The following is an 18,147-nucleotide window of genomic DNA, read 5'->3' as shown; positions in this document are numbered from 1 at the left end:
GTCGCCAAGTGTAGTAATCACAAATGACTCTGGTAATTTTGTCGTGGACAACAATACACCATCTAGCCAGCTTCCCGCTTGCTGCCACAATGTGAAGCTCTTCATAAAGACGTGGGTGCTCAAAGCTCAGAATCGGTGGACGAGTATCCAAGGGCATCCCGAACAAGCCAGGGAAGGTCCATCGCAAGGTTGAGCAGCACGCCGAGCACCACCAGACCAAATGCACCTATCGGGGCCAAGATGGCAAAAATAGTAAAGACGTACGATGCCCGCTGAAAGTCGGCATTACCCTGTAGCCTCTCGGTTGCCAGCCCAACCTGCATGGCCGTCAGAACTAGACCGACAAAGACGGTAGCCACCGCCATCCACGCGAGATTGTACTGAAAGACATTGCTATAGCTATTCCAGCTATTCAAAGGCGGACCAAAGAATGGAAGGCTGGCGAGGCGGTAGACAAAGTTGACGCGGGTTACACGGAGCTCTGCGCGCAAGAATCGCGAATGGACTTCTTGGGGATTGTACTTTTCTATGAGTTCTCTGGCCAGCGACTTCCACAGTCTCCAATCAACGGGCACGTCCTTGGCATTTCGAGGTAAGAGTCGCTTCTCGTTGGCAATGGCAAAGTCAGTCTCGGAGGAAATGAGGCAGGTGTAACTGTGCAGAAAGCCCCTGGCAATCAGTCGGAGACTCTTTTCCCGACATGTTCGCGTCGCATTCTCTCCTTCTGCCAGCAGGTCGGTCGAGTTATTATGCTCTGCTGAGGGTCGAGGCAATCGGCATGCACATGCACCCGAGCATTGCAAATTCTCTTGCCAGAACTTGGGATCGAGTAGGAATCTTGGAAGAGGCTTGAGAAAGATGGAGTTGTGATCCCAGAGAAGATGCAAGTCCATGCGATCCGCGACTACAATGTTGCGTCCCATTGCCATATGCATGTGTAGCTGTGTGGCTGGGTGCTTTGCTCCCGCAAACCATAAAAGGCCTGATATATTCACAAGATTCCCCAAGGACAACTCAGTATCTAGAAAACTCTCAATACCCCGTGCAGGATTTGCGACATGGCGGTGTTTTTTTGATCTCCGAACTTGTTCGTAATAGTGATAGGTTGCAGGCAAATTGTCGGCATCATCGTTGTTATCAGTCAATAGCTCGGTTTCGAACTGGGAAAAATATTAGTAGTCAGATATTGACGTGGAGCGTATGGTCGAGCGACTGGCGTACCGGGCACAATGGCGGGCAAGGTAGTGGATTCATTTTCTTCACAGTGGGAAGTCTGCCAATACTCATTGGCTGCCTGAGATGAGACGCCTGAGGCAGATTCGGAATGGAAGTGCAAATGGACAATCGCTCAAAGTGAGAAAAGATGCAACTCATGCGACACAAATGCCCAAAGATGAATCTTTTTTTTTTATCGCCTCCGAAATCACGTAGCACGGCATGGGAAATGACTGAGAAATTTAGCCTATGGGGCGGGCAAGCGAAGCGCCCTCGTTGCCAAACATTTATTTTAGGAACTTGCTGCATTCAAGGTCTACTCTGTACAGTAATGGCTAGAAACATTGCAGGATGCGCGCTGGCAAAAAGCAATGACTGGCCATGAGAGAAGGGGGGGATTGGGCACTTTCGCAAAATAAAAATCTTGCCTACGAGTTAGGTACTGTGGCGAAGCGTGGATGTGCTGTGTGTACGAGGTAAGAGCGTGAACAACATGGCGAGAATTAACTGCATGTATGCCAGCTCAGTGCGGGGGTGGTCTCCAGTGTCCCTCCAGTGTGTGCATCTTCCAAGCCGCCGAACTACGATATTCCCACGATGACCTCACAGAATTGTGGTAATCTTCACCCACTTGTTCGCAGCTTAAATGCACCCAATCCAGAATCAGCCGAAATTTGCAATAAACTGATTAAACCCAGAATGGCTTTTGATGAAAGTGTTGGATAGCTCGTGGTAGAACCATGCCCTCGTGCAACCGACCAACCAACCAACCCCACCCGCGACCACCACCGTGGCGATGTACCTTGTGCATGTACAGATTACGCCCAATTGGCAAGGCATATTCGGCAGGTAGGTGGGTACACATTGAAGATACATTGCTGACACGAATCCATACTGGCAACACTCTGCTACCCCGCGCGCAGCCTTACGCACTGGCGACCGCCATCGAAGCAATTTGTAAGATACATGTCAAAAAAATGAACATGCATTTGCGACTTGCTATAGACGTGACATGCTGCAACTGAACATTTTACGCTGAACAGCGCTCGTTGCTGATGTCTTCATGGACCCCAGTTCCAGGATCACATGGTAGTGACTCGTGCGACTGACACTGAGTCTGCATGTGGCAGGCTGAGCCGTAGTGCTTGCTCCGACGACTTGGCCTACTGTTTCTGTTTGGCACCATTCATTATGGATACTTACGTGGTCGTCTTTACTATTATCATTCTTTTTCTTGTCCAGAATTTCCTTAATAGATTCCGATATGTTTCCGCGACACCATCCTCAGTCCCGACAGACGATCCAACAACAACCAGCTCACGCCCTCGACCTGTTCGCCTGGATCAAATCAATCCTCTTATCAATAAAGATACCAACATTGATCTCGATGTTATCGCTATACATGGCTTCGATGCGCGTTCGCCAGACACGTGGACTTACAAGTCCACAGCGAACGAGCCAGGGGTCAACTGGCTCGAAAATCCAGAAATGCTTCCCGGTGTAGTCGGATCAGCTCGGATTTTCACCTGTGACTGGCCATCCGACTTTTTTGAGAGTTCGGATTTTGTTCAAAAGACATTCGACAAATTTGCTGAAGGCTTGCTTGATGGCATCGAATCTCGTCCACCAGCAAAAGGTTGCACTCAAGCCGAAGGACCGCCGATTCTCTTCATCGCCTCATGTCTCGGTGGTGTCATGCTCATGAAGGCACTTGTCGAAGAAGGGATGAAATGTAACGATTCTCCGACCCTGAAAGCGACACGTGGAATCGTTTTTCTTGCGACGCCATTTCGAGGGACAGCTTTCGCCGATGTCGCGCACTGGGCCGAACCGAGTCTTCGAATATGGGCCTCCTTGCGAGCTCAAGCAGTCTCCAATCTTCTCGGCCAAATAAAAGAGGGCTCCGAACTTACAAAGCTGGTGGGAGATTTCACAAGGCTTTGTCAAAGAGACGGCCCATTTATGGCAACATTTTTTGAGAATGAAAAAAGTCGATTGCTCCGTAGAGTTGGTTCATTTCGATTTTCAATTTTCAAAGAAAAGAAACTGGTATGTAGCCTGGCGCACTCATAATGTGAGACATATTCTTAATTCCCATTTGTTAATTTAGTTGGTCCCCGAGAGTTCTGCGACTCTGGATATCGTGCGCAACCGAAAGCCTCTGAACCGGACTCATGGTAAAATGAACAATTTTCGTGGTCCTGGCGATGATGACTACAAAATTGTTGCCGAAAGTATCAAAGAAATGGCCAAATCCATCCGCGAAGGGCGACTACTACACCGGGCATACGAATACATCAATAAAAGACATTATAACGACAACAGACTCAAAATTGTTCGTATTTCGGATGATGAGTTAAGCATGAGCGAGTGCTATGTTAATCTCGCCATCACGTATCAGCCATCCAGGAACAATGGATCAGAGTCGAAGGACCCGACATCTTCGTCACAATCTTCACTATTCAGACGACTCAATGTCGAGAGTCCCAACAAGAATTCGGAGGTTGAGTTGTTGAAACTCTTTGATCGTCGAAAAGACCATGCTGGTCGTGAAGTTGGCCCCAGAAAAATTCTGATACGAGGACAAGCCGGCGTCGGAAAAACCACTTTGTGCAAAAAGATGGTGTACGAATTCTCAAGAAATGAAATGTGGAACAACACTTTTGATCGTATTCTATGGATACCCTTACGAAATCTGAAGTTACTGGAACATCACAATTTGGAAGCGTTGTTTCTCCGAGAATTCTTCTCCCGAGAAACACTGGATAAGGGAAGAATGTTCGCAACAGAACTTCATTCTCAAGTATCAAATGGCAAAGATGAGAAAACTCTGTTTATTCTTGATGGCCTGGACGAAGTTTACGATGCTCTAGAACGAGGCCACTGGCTTCACGATATCCTGGAAGAGCTTTTGACCATGCCGGCTTCTATCGTCACTTCCCGACCACGTGTTAGTCTCCCGGGTGATCTTAGCAAAGGATTCGATCTAGAGCTCGAGACTATTGGTTTCTATCGGGAGCAAGTAGACTCCTACATCGAAAAAGTATTCACACATTCAAAGGTGAAAGGAACGAAGTGGGACAGAGTCGACGGCCTTCGATCTGTACTACGCCAGCATAAGCTCCTGCAGCAGCTTGTACGAATACCCATTCAGCTAGATGCACTCTGCTTCATATGGGATGATGATCACAGAAGCCTGCAAAGCAACTTCAAACTCGAGACTATGACCAACATCTATCAGGCCATTATGAAAATTCTATGGAAGAAAGATCTTCTTCGCTTGGGCCAGTTCGGCAAGGAACTCACACGAAGAGATGTTCAAAACTATCCCTTAGACAAGCTAGAAATCTTCTTTCAAGACGAGGTCGCTTGCCTGGAGATACTAGCCTTCAAAGGAATGGTTGATGACAGTATCGTTTTTACGGAAAGTCAAATTCTGGCCATGCCCACCCTGAAACCCCTCAAGGCTGGCAAGCTAGAGGGTCTTTCCATCTTACGTACCCATGAATTGTTGATTCCGGACCCGACTTATCACTTTATACATCTGACATTCCAAGAATACTTTGCAGCACGATATTTCGTCAGGCAATGGATATCCGGTGACACTTTGAAACGTGGTAAGCACGAGCTATCGAGTTCTGCTTCCAACTTCATCAAAGAATACAAATATGACGATCGTTATAATGTTTTCTGGCGTTTTGTCACAGGTCTACTGAGCCTAAAAGATCATGGCTTGGAAGAATTCTTTCCAACGCTTGAAACAGAGCCAATCGACATGATCGGTGTAGTCCATCAGCGACTTCTCATGCATTGTTGGAACGAGGTATCTCCTGACGACACCAAATTCCTCGCCGAACGTCAAAACTTTGAAGACAGACTCTACCGAGCAGCAATGGAACAATTCAAGCTCACAGATTCTGTGAGCGTTATAGAGGAAGTCGAATTTCCCGAAAAGCCTCTGTTGAGAGTACTCAGATCGTTTTCAGATGAATTGAGACGTACCGTTCTAAGATCAATCATGTTCCGTGGGATGGTTCCTGTCACAGCACTGCGTTTGATATATTCTTCGCTCCGAGATGATCTTGACTGTCTTGAGAGAACCGGTTTACTATTCTCCATACGTTTGGCGCAGTCGACTATTTTGAATGATGAGATTCTCGGAATTATCAAAGAGCAAATCAGTTACGGTAATACAGTCCAAGTTATGGCTATCGCAGTGTTAGTAGATTTTCTCATGTCTGGCGACAAAACGTCTATCCTGGAGAAACTCAAACAACAAGTCACTTCTCTGGAATCAGAATCAGAATTGGTCCGAGCGCAGTTTTTCCTAGCAATGCGGTCGCACCGTCGTCGACAGGAACCTCAAACTATTGAATTTCTTGTTTCTCAACTACAAGGCACATTGAAAGCACATGCGAGTCAAGATGAAACAAATCTAGATCTACAAGAAAACACTTCCAGCATTTTCACGGGGTGGGGAATGTATCCAGAAGCATCGTCGATCATAACGTTACTTGGAGGACAGCCAAGCCTACCGACGGATGTCCTAGCCATCATCTCAACGCAGCTTCAGAATCAGGACGCGCAAGTTCGACGTGCAGCAGTCAGATCAGTCAAAGCACACTGCCCCAATGAATTCATCCTCAAAACAATCACGCCATGGCTAGACGGTCCACAGCTGCACACTCGGGAAGCAGTGCTTGAAGTGCTTGGGTCTTGGCATCCCCTGCCCTCCGAAGTCAAGAAATTCATCATAGCGCAGCTGATGCACTCAGATGCAATGATTCGAAGGGCAGTTATAAGACCGCTGCAGAAGTGGCCCAATATTGACGCAGAAATTTTCCAAGCTGTCGGGGCAAATCTTACAGATAACGACTCGATCACGCGGAAAGAAGCTATTACTCTTCTTGGAGCTCAGTATCTATTTCGAGATGAGGACATTGATCTCTTCAAATCCATTCTATGGTATGATCAGGATCTTTCCGTCCGTCAAGAAGCCTTAAGAGTACTATGGAGCCGCCTAGATTTCAACGACATCGGCTTTGATCTAATATCAGAATGTCTCCAGCATCCTGGGCTCTGCAGTCATGCTCTCGACGAATGGCAGAGACGACCTGAGCTATGTCGTAATGCTTGCCCGGAGATCATGCAATTGCTGCTCGGGTCATGCTTGAAAAGCAGCAATTGGGAGAACAGAGCAAAGACATATGAAATCCTCACAATACTGCACCCAAGTGATGGCACTTATGATTCTCTTTTTGATGTCATTATGAATGGGTTGAAAGATCCAGTGCCCTCTGTGCGGGAAGCTGTCGCCAGGGCATTGAATAATTGGTCTTCAACAGAGGTTCGTTATTTGCAAATAATCATTGATCATCTGCAAAGCGTCCTCTTTGAAAAGAATGCAGGAGAAAAATATCACGGATATCTTCTCAGAGCTCTGGAAAATTTTCCTCGGCCCACTGACGACGCTTACCTTGTCCTCTCTCGAACATTAGCATATCCCTGGCACCATGTATGCTCCGCAGCTGTGGCAACCTTGCAAAAGTGGCCTCAGCCTCGAAAAGCTGTTATTGAAAATATTGTCCTGTACTTGCAAGCCTCTGACACGAAATGTGTAAGCAAAGCTCTTGAGGTACTTGGAGAATGGTCTCAGTTGGACCCCGACAATCTTCGGGCTATTGCAAAGAAGTTACAGGACAAGGAGAGGCAACTACAACTAGCAGCCTTCAATGCAGTAGTGAAGCAGCAAGTCCTCAATCTCAATGTAATTATGCCCTATATGGAATCGTTATTTCGAATTTCTTTGCGCAACAGCCACACTCGGCGTGTTTGCTGGCTAACGGAAGGCGAGAAAAACACGGTTTTGATTGGATCAAGAGCACTTCGCTGGCAGAATGAACAGGGAAGAGTAGATACCTGGTTTTTGTTGGAACCTGGCATCATTCGGAGGTGGCGCGAGAGTTGTACAGATGGTTAGCGACACTGCACTACAATCGCAGAGCCTCACGGGATCCGTCACTGAGCAATAGGAATGTTCGCCTTGTCATGGACTTAATGCAGCGATTCGGTTTTATGTAGGCACATTTAACTTGTCATTTGAACTGATGCAGGTTGGTCAAGATGAGATGGCGCGTTACTAGTTGTTCCATGACTGTTGCCGCATGTGTGATATTGGAAGTTAGTACTTCACATTGGCCCAAGACCGCCGGCACCAAGACCAAGTGACCATGCACCTGACGCTCAAGTTCGCGTTCAGATATCATTTGTCGCTGTACATTTCACTAGGCAGGTACCTCATACTTTGTAAAACACGAGACAAACAGTGTAATGGTGGCATGTCTGGACTTGTTGTCCGTGCAATGCTTTCAATATCGCTCAACCTACAAGCCTAACCATTTTCACGCATTTATTTTACAACAGGTTCATTCTCAAATGATATAAAGCGTCCACTGAGCTTTTTGTCAAGAAATAATGTTACATGAAGTTGTGGTAGCTGTAAATGTAAATATATATGTACAGTAAAGTGTTTCCCGGATTCGAAAAGTACGATATGTTAGAAAAGAAGCCATCTGTTTGCTGCAGCATTGTTTCTAAGACGATTGCCCCTCTTCAGGCGATGTGGTTATGTATTTAGAATTACCCCATTGCGTTATTGCGGCCCTGGTCGTTGGCCTCGCTCCTCGTAGCTGACACTGAACTCTTGCTTGCGGGAAATTCCCTGCTTCTCGGCAAGAATGCTCCTGTCGCTGGCACTGTCCTTCCACGCAGATTCATTCCCCTCTTCGTCGGATTGATCCGCTACTCCGCCAACCCCCGCTTCTGCTATGCTTTGCATGCCGTATTCATTTTCGCGCGATTTGGAACGGCCATTGGATGCCTTCCAGACTCGACTGACGGTGCCTAGACCTCTGGAGCTACCTTGGTGGGAGTGGCCGTCGAGGGGTGATCGTTTCGATGAACGGGTGCTTGCGAGTCGCTTGAATAGGGGTCGGAACACGGGAAGGGAGACGCAGATGAGAGTCAAGGCCAGCTCTGTGGAGGAGAACATGACCGAATCAGCGGTGGCGTCTGTCGAACTGTCAGCAGAAATGTCTTTTTGTAGAGCTAATGGCGACTTGCGTAAATAGTCAGCGGTATTGGAGATTGCGCTTAGACCGGCTGTTCGAACAATACCAAAAATTCCTGCACTTGAAAGACGGTGTCAATAACTGCATGCATGAAGTCCATATAACCCAACTTACATGGCGCCGAGTGATAGTGAAATAATAATAGTCCATCGTTCTTTAGGATTCATATTTAGATCCTTAAGAATATAGTAGGGGCAAAAGGCCAGAAAGAAATCCATCGCGGCAGAAAAGGCTTTGGACAGGAAATTAGTATGAAGCAAGAAACGTGAGCGGATTTCACTCACAGCACATGACGAATGCTAAGATCGTCAGGTTTATTGAACAACCTTGTGACTTCACATTGGCATCCCACAAGCTCTGAGTGGGATAGCACTGAGCAAATACTGAGATGGCGAGAAATATGGAGAGGAACATGATGGTAAACATCCATCCCCAAAGAACCCATTTTTGCCTAAATTAGAAGAAATTGGTTAGACTTGAAACAAGAGAGGGATTCAGGTAATGTCATTTAATCATACGATCTAGCCCACAGGACAGGAAAAGATTGAGTATGAAAAAGTAGTAAAGGGTGCTCACCATTTAACATTGGCAATACGTGAAAGGAACAAAGCCACACCACACTTGCTAAGACCCATAGCAATGGCAATTGCAGATTGCCCACAAAGCTCATACAATGTTGCCAGCTTGATATCGTCTTTGTCGAGATCCGTATTGTGCTGACCGAATCCATATAACGAGCTGATGATGAACAAAATGGCGAAAACCAGCATGAAGACCTGCAAGCGAAAACCAAATCAGAAAGACATCCATTATATGCCTAAGAGGGAACCTCTAAAGGTCATGATAGTCATCGTTGAGTGTATGACTTACCCAGCTGGCTATGAGCACGACATCGTCATCGCCACCACCAGCCTTGAGAACGCGGCGGGTATAATAACGACCCCCAACGCAGAGACCAGCAACTGCCGTCTCAAGCGCCAGGATCACAATGACAGTCGGTCCCTTTCCTCCAAGAGCCATGTTGAAAGAATGTCAGGGGATATATCCCGATGTTAGTAGGGAAGGATGCATGGCGAGTCCCGGTAATGCATGCTGGCTCTCCAGGACTTATAACCCCAAGACTACCGCAGAGCATATTCTCCTAAACTAAAGTACTTTCTATTATGCTATACAATGGTACCATTACGAGTCAAACTTGTTGACCTCATGGTAGCTTTTCGCTACACATTTTCTGATCAGTCATCCTCGCAAGGTATTCCTCCAATCTGGGCAGTCGATCACGGCTTGTGGGTCCTCGGATATGCACTGCGAAGATCCCGTACACTGAAGATCTCCGAGTGGGGGAGACGTTGCATGGGGTCGATCTCTAGGATATCCTGGCGCAGTGTCGTCCGATTTTGGTGCCAGCGGGGGAGCCGAGTCAGTATCCGGCAGCCAGCCCGGGTCCCTTTGGCCAGTGTCCATCCTTGACTGGTATGGGAAAAGCTGTGGCTGAAAAAGAGAATGCCATGATTGATCCGGAAACTTAAGATTTCCATCAAACCTGGGGTCGATCTTCATTTTAATAAATCTTGTATTTCACTTGACATGGAATTCTAGTCCTTGGCCTCTCCCGTTACCCTAACCTAGTGCATACGCGTCTTAGTGGAAACTTTACCCCCTGTTTTGTGCTGCTATACTAAGGATAGTGGATCATGAAAGCCATCAACGTTTACTAGTTGTATACAATTTTAGTGAGAAGCGGTTATCCCCCTTCAAGTGCGGACAACCTGGAGAGAAAAGAGCATCAAGATCCTCTCGATCCAAGTATTGCGTAATCAGCAATCCGACAGATTCCAGTTCCAACCGTGATGCATTTGTCTGGAACGAGGGCAACAGAAGCACGTTGGCATCATCATTCAGTTAAAAATCATGAAAGCATTGACTCGATATCCACAATCCCGACGAGGCGGATCAGGCACTTTTAGTGACAGTTTTTAGTTCATACTACCAGCATACATCGGTCAAACCTTATTGATGGGATTGGCATCGGTGCTAGCGGTCTCCTATTCTGGAAAACAAATTGCTGCATTGCCGATTGACCAGTCCCAAGCCAGTGAATGCACTTCATCTCAAATGATGGCTTGTTCAACGGCCTGGCTAGTATACAATTATGTACATACTTACCTATTCAAGTGGTAGCCATTGACCACTTAGTTGTGACTTTTTTGGGTCTTTGTCTTTGGTATCTTACCCGGTCCCTTTGCGGACCTGTCCCGTCCGCTACCGACTCAAATTTGGTGCCGGCAGCTACAAGACGACGTTGCCCGCTAGAACGATGCTGGCGTGGACCATTAATCAATGGTTGTGGCAACGACGAGGGACTACAAAGTGCATAGAACGTGTTGAGGCCATTATAGCTATTTACTGTGTAACTAAGAGGGAACCGGCTTTCTCTCCCATCTTTGCCAGAAACGCTCAATAACGCTTCACGTTGCCGCCGCCGCCTTGACTAGCACACTCTGCATTCCCAACTCCGCACTTTGATCACATTGATGCTAGCACCAACTGCCAAAAGAGAGTGGTGGCAGGCAAGAAAACTAGCAAAGAATGAAACTCGAAGCGTGTCATTTCCAAGATTCATGCACACACAGAATAATATTACGCCACAAAGTGATTATAGTCTAAGAACATCTTATTCATGCGAAAACCACAACAGTATCCTTGACACTGCCTCATTTGCCTAGCCCAATGTCACAAATGTGTCCGTTTCTGAGAATACAATCTGTTTTATTGCTGTCTATCCATGTCTAGTCTGTACGTGGTAATGATGAAAGACTAGTAGCACGGCGATCGCCTTGATTGTGACCCGTGCCATGCGGAGTAGGGGCTTGACCTTTGCAGTTGCAGCCATTCCGCTCTAGCCAGACCATTGAGTAGAGACAGTCGGTGGCGAGAAAGTACAGGGGAACATTGCATTCTTCACTTCGAAAGCCCAGACTCGTTGACTGGACAGGGGCATCCTCCGATGGATCGTGGCTCGTGCCCTCCCTGGGAACATCGCGATAGTCATACTTCTCTGGAGGCAAAGGACCCCATGGTGCTTGGCCGCTGTGACCGTAAGGCTCGGGATAGTTCTGCGGCGAAAGAGATCCATACAACTGCCTTATGGGAGTGTACCGGTTCTAGAACTGACTTGCATTCAGCGCTTCGTGGTTGCGTGGAGGCGGCACTGGATCATCATGAATTGCAGGTCTGGAAGTGAGGGTGTTGGAAATCTTGGATACACTAAATCTGTCAACCCGCCACAGATTCTCACGAGCTCGAGGACCAAAGTCGGCACCTTATGATTGCTTGAAATAGGCGATGAAGCTTTGATTAACGTAGGCGACTTCTTCAAAGTTCTAAAAGTCCTCATCGATGCTGGAGAGATATATCCTGAGAAAAAGGCGCTTCGAATGACAGAGTTCATGGAAGGTAATGTAGATCTTGTAGAATGGATGTCCAGCCTTGTCCCAGACACCGACCACACAAACCCATTTTCAGAATTTTGACATTTTTATATCACGTACGTCCACCTTGACACGTCCTTATACAAGAAAGTCTGCGACTAAGTTTACGGGGGTTGAATACAATTAAAAACAGTTTGACCAGGTGTATAAAGTTATATTGAGATGTACTCTACTAGACGTACGGCTGCCGATGGAAACACGAGACTCTGAATCACAATGCTGAGAACAATCAAAGATATTGTTGGTTATTATACATGGAATATCAACAAGTCCATTCCACCAGCATGACGGGAGAGGCTGTAGTGTTCTTTTCTTCCATTATGACTGCCTACATCAAGGTACATACCCCCGTACCAGGCTCGAACGCTAATTATGAGCCTACTTATCCAGCTTCTGCAACAACTGCGATTTAATCTCAGCTTCATCAGTGATGATTCGGCCAGCACGATGGACAATGGCAAGCTGGAGGCATTTTCTCACGTCTTTGTTCGATTCTGCGACAGATGAAGAGACCCGAGACCGTCTTTTGCCTCATCGATAGGATCAACTTTGACGAGCCCTAGGGAGATAGATGAATTGTTGCAGGAGATGGCCTACGTTGTCCGATTTCTCCTCGACTTGACTAGGTAGGGACGGACCAACTGAAGGAGAGGCATGCTTTCGGACACTTGGATTTGGAGAATCGGACAAAGAAGAGTGGGGCACCGCGCATCTTGTCCTAAATGCGCAATTGATCCCACAGGGAAAAGCTGCGGCAAACCGTCATCACAAGATCTGACACGGGGGTCGACCTCTGGCCTGCGCAGGCTCAATATCACATTCCTCGTCTTCTCTCATTACAATCTTCATCCATTAAACTGAATGAATCATGTCGGAAGCTACCACTGACCCTTCTTCATTCCCGCAATTCGGAAAGCTTCCTCCCGAGCTGCGGATGCTAGTCTGGAAGCACAGTTTGCCGAGCATTGAGCCAGCGTTGTACCCTTACATCACTGGGCTCTGGGAACATCGCAAGATTGATGATGGCGATGCTCGTTTCAATCGCTCAGACCCCACTGCCAACGTGGAAATGTATTTCCGACACGAGTTACTACGCAGCGGTGCACGCCTCGAGATCCCCGCGATTCTCGTCAATCGCGAGTCTCATGCCGTCGCGCGGGCCTGGCTGCGCGACCCACCCTACCGAGTGTGGCGTCACAATGACAGGGCACCCGAGGCGGCATGCGATGATCCCCAGCACTGGTCCTTCCAGCGTCTCTTTGATCCTGCCTCCGACATTATATATGTTGCGCCCGAGAGATGGCTTGATTTCCTCTCCGAACAGGATTCCCGTACGCTGGATGATGATATGATCGATTTCAATCCCCAGCCCTTTGGGTACAACTATCGCACTGCCGTCGACTTCAACGTCCTCTGGAACGCCGAAGAGGACTTTTCCGACGTGGTAGGCGGCTATTTTCATGATATACAAAACTTGCACGTTATCGTCCGGGGCGCGCCTAAAAGTGTCAACGACGCATTGTCTGGTCGGTGGCGCCTCCAACCGGCCCCTGGAGGGCACCTGTACTATGATATTGATCTGGAGCGCATTCGGTTCAAGTCTGACGGATACCTTGGCGATACGGCCATGTTCAAGCGACTTCGCAAGATTCTGCAACCACTCGTGTACCAATTGGCCCCTCGCTTCGAATGTCTGCGTGAATGGCTTCGCGAGAAAAGTGTTGGGGATATCCGGACTGGGGACAAGCACTCCATATACGACTGCGCTAAGACCTATGTCTTTCTGCCTGTTTATGCTATGAAAAGATGACAAATTGGTTTCAATAAATCAACCAATCACCCTCGTTTTTGTGGGCATCGATCAGTATCTATTAATACGTTTCACGTTTTCTCATTCTGGAGTCGCTTATACAACCAATCGAGCTCATACCGAGGGCAGACACCACTCGACTCGCAAGAAAAGCATGCACAGCCCAACATGTAAGAGTGCTGGATATTATACAAGACAATAGGGACAATTCAATTGCTAAAACTATATACAGTTGAGAAAATTAGAGATTAGGGTCCTCTTTCGAGGTCAAGACCCGTCGAGACCCATCAAGCTCTTCCTGAAACTACATTGGGATATGCCGCCGACATGTAATGCCCACCGCCTGACCCGAAAACAAAACATGACATCAAGGTATTATTGTCTCTCTTGCAATAATGCGGCCATTGAAGACAATTACCAAATATACTCAAGGCACACTGAACTGCTGTTGGTGTTCATGACGTCGGCGACAGTGACATTGGGGCTGAGATCCATCATCCAAAGGACGTGGTTCAGCGTCGTCTGGTTGCCATCATCGCCGTCATAGTCGAGAATCTCGGGCCCGGCGCAGGGAAGGCCTTGACGGTCACACGACGACTGAGACTGCGAGTTGATGCCGCTAATCTCGGTCAGGCGGGTATCGAGGTCGGCGGACTGCCAGCGCCACCAGAGCAAGTCGATAAAAGAGTGGTGCAGGAAGAAGAGGGGGTCGCCAGGGCTGTTGGCCACGTTGAGCATGACACCGCCGACGCCTCCGTGGCCGCCTCCGTGTGGGGAACCCTCGATGCAGTTCCAGGCACCCTCCCACGTGTCTTTTTCGAGGCACGTCTCGACATTGACATAGGAAGAGCGATCCAAGCTGTTAAGCGAGAGGGAGCGCCAGATGCAGGTGTTGCCGTTTGTCGCGGAGCTGTTTCCACCGCTACCGGTGGTGTTTACGGGATGAAGAACGGTGTCCACAAAGGGCCCGTCTTCGATGCACTTTGACGACCCAACGCCGTCACCACCAAAGGCATCCGCTTGGAAGATTTCGGCATCCGTGAGGTCCGTGAGCTGAGCATCGGCACTCTCGTCCCAATAACTGTTGTTGTGTCAATAGAGAATATTCAAAAAGCGCGCATAGAATGTTTGACTCACGCGAGAGGACCTTCGTAGCCGCACAGATCACGCAGGAAGTTGGCGTGGACGGTGACGAAGTACCGGTGCCATGGAAGGAATTGGCCCTGGGGAAGTGATTAATTATATTGAATTCATTGACCGTCTGGACTTGGGCCCAGCTTACGACATTGTGAATCCAGGTGACTTGGCCAATGTGCGCGTACTGCATCTCCTGCCACACTGTAGCCGAATCGCCGAGGCCAATCGTGGGCTCAGCAGTGGTCAAGCACAATGCAGCATCTATATATGCCGACTTTTCGGTCGAAGTAAAGTTCGTCCTAGGCATCTGATTAGTGATAACCAAAGTAATTGTGTGTGTAATGGCAAATACCATGCTTTCACCTGTCTCAAGGTCTCGCACTCATCACGCTTCGCAAGCCCATGAGGACTGGCCGAGGCAGCGGCTGAGAGGCCAAGCAATGAAGTTCCTAGCTTGAGGAGACGAGGCATGTTGAGATATATATCTGGATGGAAAGAGAAACGAAAGGTAAGCCGGTTCAGCTGGGCTCGGCTGTTGTAGGATCTAAGCGAGTGTTGTTAGGATCGAGTCTTTGTGATGTCGAGCTTGCAATATGCTCTTCAAAGTCCGGTCGTATTTGAGGCCTTTTATATTTCCTGATCATAATTCTCGTCTTCGTTCCCATCCTTGATCAAAACTTGCACGGCCGTTTGCCGAAATGCCGTCGGTTGTGCTCGTTTCGTTCCTTGCTTTGTCCTGCTCTGCGGTGAGCACGGGAGTCGCTCCGATGCATGTAATCGATATATTGATCAGCTTTCATGGAGTTGTGCGCCCAAACGCCGTCCCCAGCGACCCACACCTCTGCATGTGCATTTTTCCTTGAAGCCATCACCGTTTTTGCCGCGTGTGAAAGCGTGGAGGCTCTGCGATGGGAATGCAACCCAAGCGGGTAAGTATATCGTTGAGTAGCGCGCGGCCGTGTCATGGCGTCGGTTGGCGGGATGCAACCTCAGGTTCAATTCATTCATGCGGCGCTTATCAATGTTGTAGCCACGACTCTTATATGGCCGCGTCAGCCTCACGCTCGAGCGAGGCCCTGCCATTGGCTCCCCTTGCACTATTCGGCAGATTCCTTTTAGACTTAATGGAAATAAAATTCACTAATGCAGGGAAACATGGCAGCCTCAATGATCTTTTATAAATATATTGCATAGAATTGTCCGGGGTGTACATGATGTAGCTGGGGTAAGAGGTCATTTGCTTCCAATGTGTCAGCCAAACTGCATCTTAGTCACTCACTTACAAATATGCCAAGCCCAGTGGTGCACAGCTTCCGATTGGTCTCTGCACAAACCCCAAGACTGTTTTCAAGTCAACCTCCACCGCTATCGGGCTTCGAAATGATTCGCGTACTCTCAAAAGATTTCATGGTTGTCATTGACCACCCTGATCGCTGCCCCGGTGGAGTGACGATTCAACTGAAAGGCCTTTCCTGCAAACAAAACTTCGTATATGCTAAATCTCCATCATGGCGCCAGGGATCTACGTATTCCTCTTCTCCACTGCATCCAGCATCGATGCTTCTGCAAAAAAGAGCTATTATGGATACCTACTTGCATTGATACCGACGAAATCTCGTATGAGCATCGTACTCGGCAGCAAACCGAGAACTTCTTCTACCACGAAACACTGTGATTGGAGGAATGAGTGGTCGTCAGATGCACGTGGGTTAAAAATAAGTTCAAACGCCTGTAGCCTGAACAAATCTCCGATGAACCCTTCCCGCCTCACCTTGCCAAGTCACAACGTTCCAGGAACAGGTATTCTTGGCGAAATCCTAGGTGGCATGGAATTGGAAATGCCCGGGCCCTCTATGGACTGCTTATAAACAGGCTCTTGTCGCGGACATGTTACGCGTTTTGCAGCCTTTGTCATTATATATTGACCATATTCTAAGCAACTTGGTCAATATCACAAGCCCTTCAGCATTTGCAAAAGTACGCATTTTATACTTTGTACATCATGGAGTGTTGTCGGTAGCTGAGCAAATAGTCTATGATCGCGGACAAAGGTGAAGTAATACCGCCTGCCTATCAAAAGTATTCGATACAGCTCATATCTTCCCGCCTAGAGCCATATTTACCTAGTGAAATCAGACTGCTCAAGGCCAAACTGGCAAGTTGAAAGTAGCTACGTGATGCCATCATCGTTAGAATACCACGCGTCATAAATTTTTCCGGCTCCTCTTTTCCCCATTTGGATATCAGTTACGATGCTATACATTTTCTATAGCTTATACAGCCTGTCTTTTCTTTGTTCTTTTTTTTTTTTCCCCATATTGGCTTGCGGCAAGTTTGTCTCTCTTGTTAGCGGGTGTAAAGCAACACGGCAGTATGAGGCTTAGCCCCACTAGCAGTTACTTACCTACTCAACACACACTCTTAACCACTAATTGGAGAAGACTATCGTTGATTACTATGGTTTCTTCTTCGCTCTTCTTTATGTGCAGCGAGCCTTGTTCTTTTTTTTTTCTTTTCCTTTTTAAATCAAAAAAAGGGTTGTTTGGAATGTAATAGCTGGATTTAGTGTTCACGATTCTGACTGCTGATGACCAATAGGATCTTTTCCTACACCCTTAGCGTGCTTTTTCCTGCGCTCAAGCGAATAACACTTCGCTGACAGCAAATTGGTTTGGTAATGCTTCTTGACGCAACAAAGCTTTGCTTAATAGTAAAAGAAAACACAAATGTGGTCTTCATTTATGGAATCCATGTGTCAAAAGCTGACCTTGCCCTGCTGTCGCTTCCCGTTACGTCACTCGTAAAATGCCACACTCACTAGCCACCTTGTGGCGCATCGGGGATGCTTTATTTTGATGTTCCTGTTGTGGCAGGCCCATTACCTATCACAATGGATTAATCCCTGACCCGGCTGTTGGTCCGGCCCGATCCCACAGAGGCCGCCAAACAGATCCATGGGATGAGCTGTACTCTGTAGATCCTCATCATGGATCACAGCTTTTCCAGAGTCCAGATTGACAGTTGAAACACGCTGTTGGTTAGCCTCATGGGTGCAAGCACCTGCCTCTTGAATGGCACTGCCCATCGAATGGCAATTGCTGGGAAAAGATGTGTGCCAGGCACGTCAGCTGCGTGCCTGTCGTTCAATTTGCATTGTGATGCGCGCCACCGACTAGGCGGTGCCTCGAGGCCTCCGGGCCAATCGTTGGCAGTGGGGATTCAAGACTTGCGACGATGCGCTAGGGGCGGGCCTCTAATGGGTGGCTGTTAAGCAGCGATCTTGGCGATGCGCCGCGTGCCTGAGCCCCACTGAGCAGCCGTTCTAGCGATCGTTTGTTTCAATATGGTCCCTATTAAGTGCCCC

At 47.9% G+C, this 18,147-nt stretch overlaps 5 protein-coding genes across 5 annotated transcripts; 2 read left to right on the top strand and 3 right to left on the bottom strand.

The window, feature by feature from the left end:
• Positions 1 to 119: 119 nt before the first annotated feature.
• PFICI_12519 (uncharacterized protein) lies at positions 120 to 935 on the bottom strand (the record flags this gene model as incomplete). Its single annotated transcript, XM_007841100.1, has 1 exon — positions 120 to 935. The coding sequence occupies one exon, from the start codon at positions 933 to 935 to the stop codon at positions 120 to 122; it is 816 nt and encodes a 271-aa protein (XP_007839291.1).
• A 1,471-nt stretch (positions 936 to 2,406) lies between these two features.
• On the top strand, positions 2,407 to 7,195 carry PFICI_12518 (uncharacterized protein; the record flags this gene model as incomplete). Its single annotated transcript, XM_007841099.1, has 2 exons — positions 2,407 to 3,264; positions 3,326 to 7,195. The coding sequence occupies 2 exons, from the start codon at positions 2,407 to 2,409 to the stop codon at positions 7,193 to 7,195; spliced, it is 4,728 nt and encodes a 1,575-aa protein (XP_007839290.1).
• Positions 7,196 to 7,867: 672 nt separating this feature from the next.
• PFICI_12517 (uncharacterized protein) lies at positions 7,868 to 9,365 on the bottom strand (the record flags this gene model as incomplete). The annotated part of the gene is made up of 6 exons (XM_007841098.1): positions 7,868 to 8,294; positions 8,334 to 8,405; positions 8,460 to 8,577; positions 8,630 to 8,796; positions 8,922 to 9,121; positions 9,216 to 9,365. The coding sequence occupies 6 exons, from the start codon at positions 9,363 to 9,365 to the stop codon at positions 7,868 to 7,870; spliced, it is 1,134 nt and encodes a 377-aa protein (XP_007839289.1).
• Positions 9,366 to 12,704: 3,339 nt separating this feature from the next.
• Positions 12,705 to 13,646, top strand: PFICI_12516 (uncharacterized protein; the record flags this gene model as incomplete). The annotated part of the gene is made up of 1 exon (XM_007841097.1): positions 12,705 to 13,646. One exon carries the CDS (start codon positions 12,705 to 12,707, stop codon positions 13,644 to 13,646), a length of 942 nt encoding a protein of 313 aa, XP_007839288.1.
• A 414-nt stretch (positions 13,647 to 14,060) lies between these two features.
• PFICI_12515 (uncharacterized protein) lies at positions 14,061 to 15,254 on the bottom strand (the record flags this gene model as incomplete). The annotated part of the gene is made up of 4 exons (XM_007841096.1): positions 14,061 to 14,727; positions 14,784 to 14,869; positions 14,929 to 15,082; positions 15,136 to 15,254. 4 exons carry the CDS (start codon positions 15,252 to 15,254, stop codon positions 14,061 to 14,063), a joined length of 1,026 nt encoding a protein of 341 aa, XP_007839287.1.
• Between the last annotated feature and the right edge of the window lie 2,893 nt (positions 15,255 to 18,147).

The sequence above is a fragment of the Pestalotiopsis fici genome (assembly GCF_000516985.1).
Source record: "Pestalotiopsis fici W106-1 unplaced genomic scaffold PFICI_Scf_10, whole genome shotgun sequence".
Classification (NCBI taxonomy): Eukaryota; Fungi; Ascomycota; class Sordariomycetes; order Amphisphaeriales; family Sporocadaceae; genus Pestalotiopsis; species Pestalotiopsis fici.
Note: the sequence above shows the minus strand (reverse complement) of the source record. Positions and strands in the feature narration are given on the sequence as shown.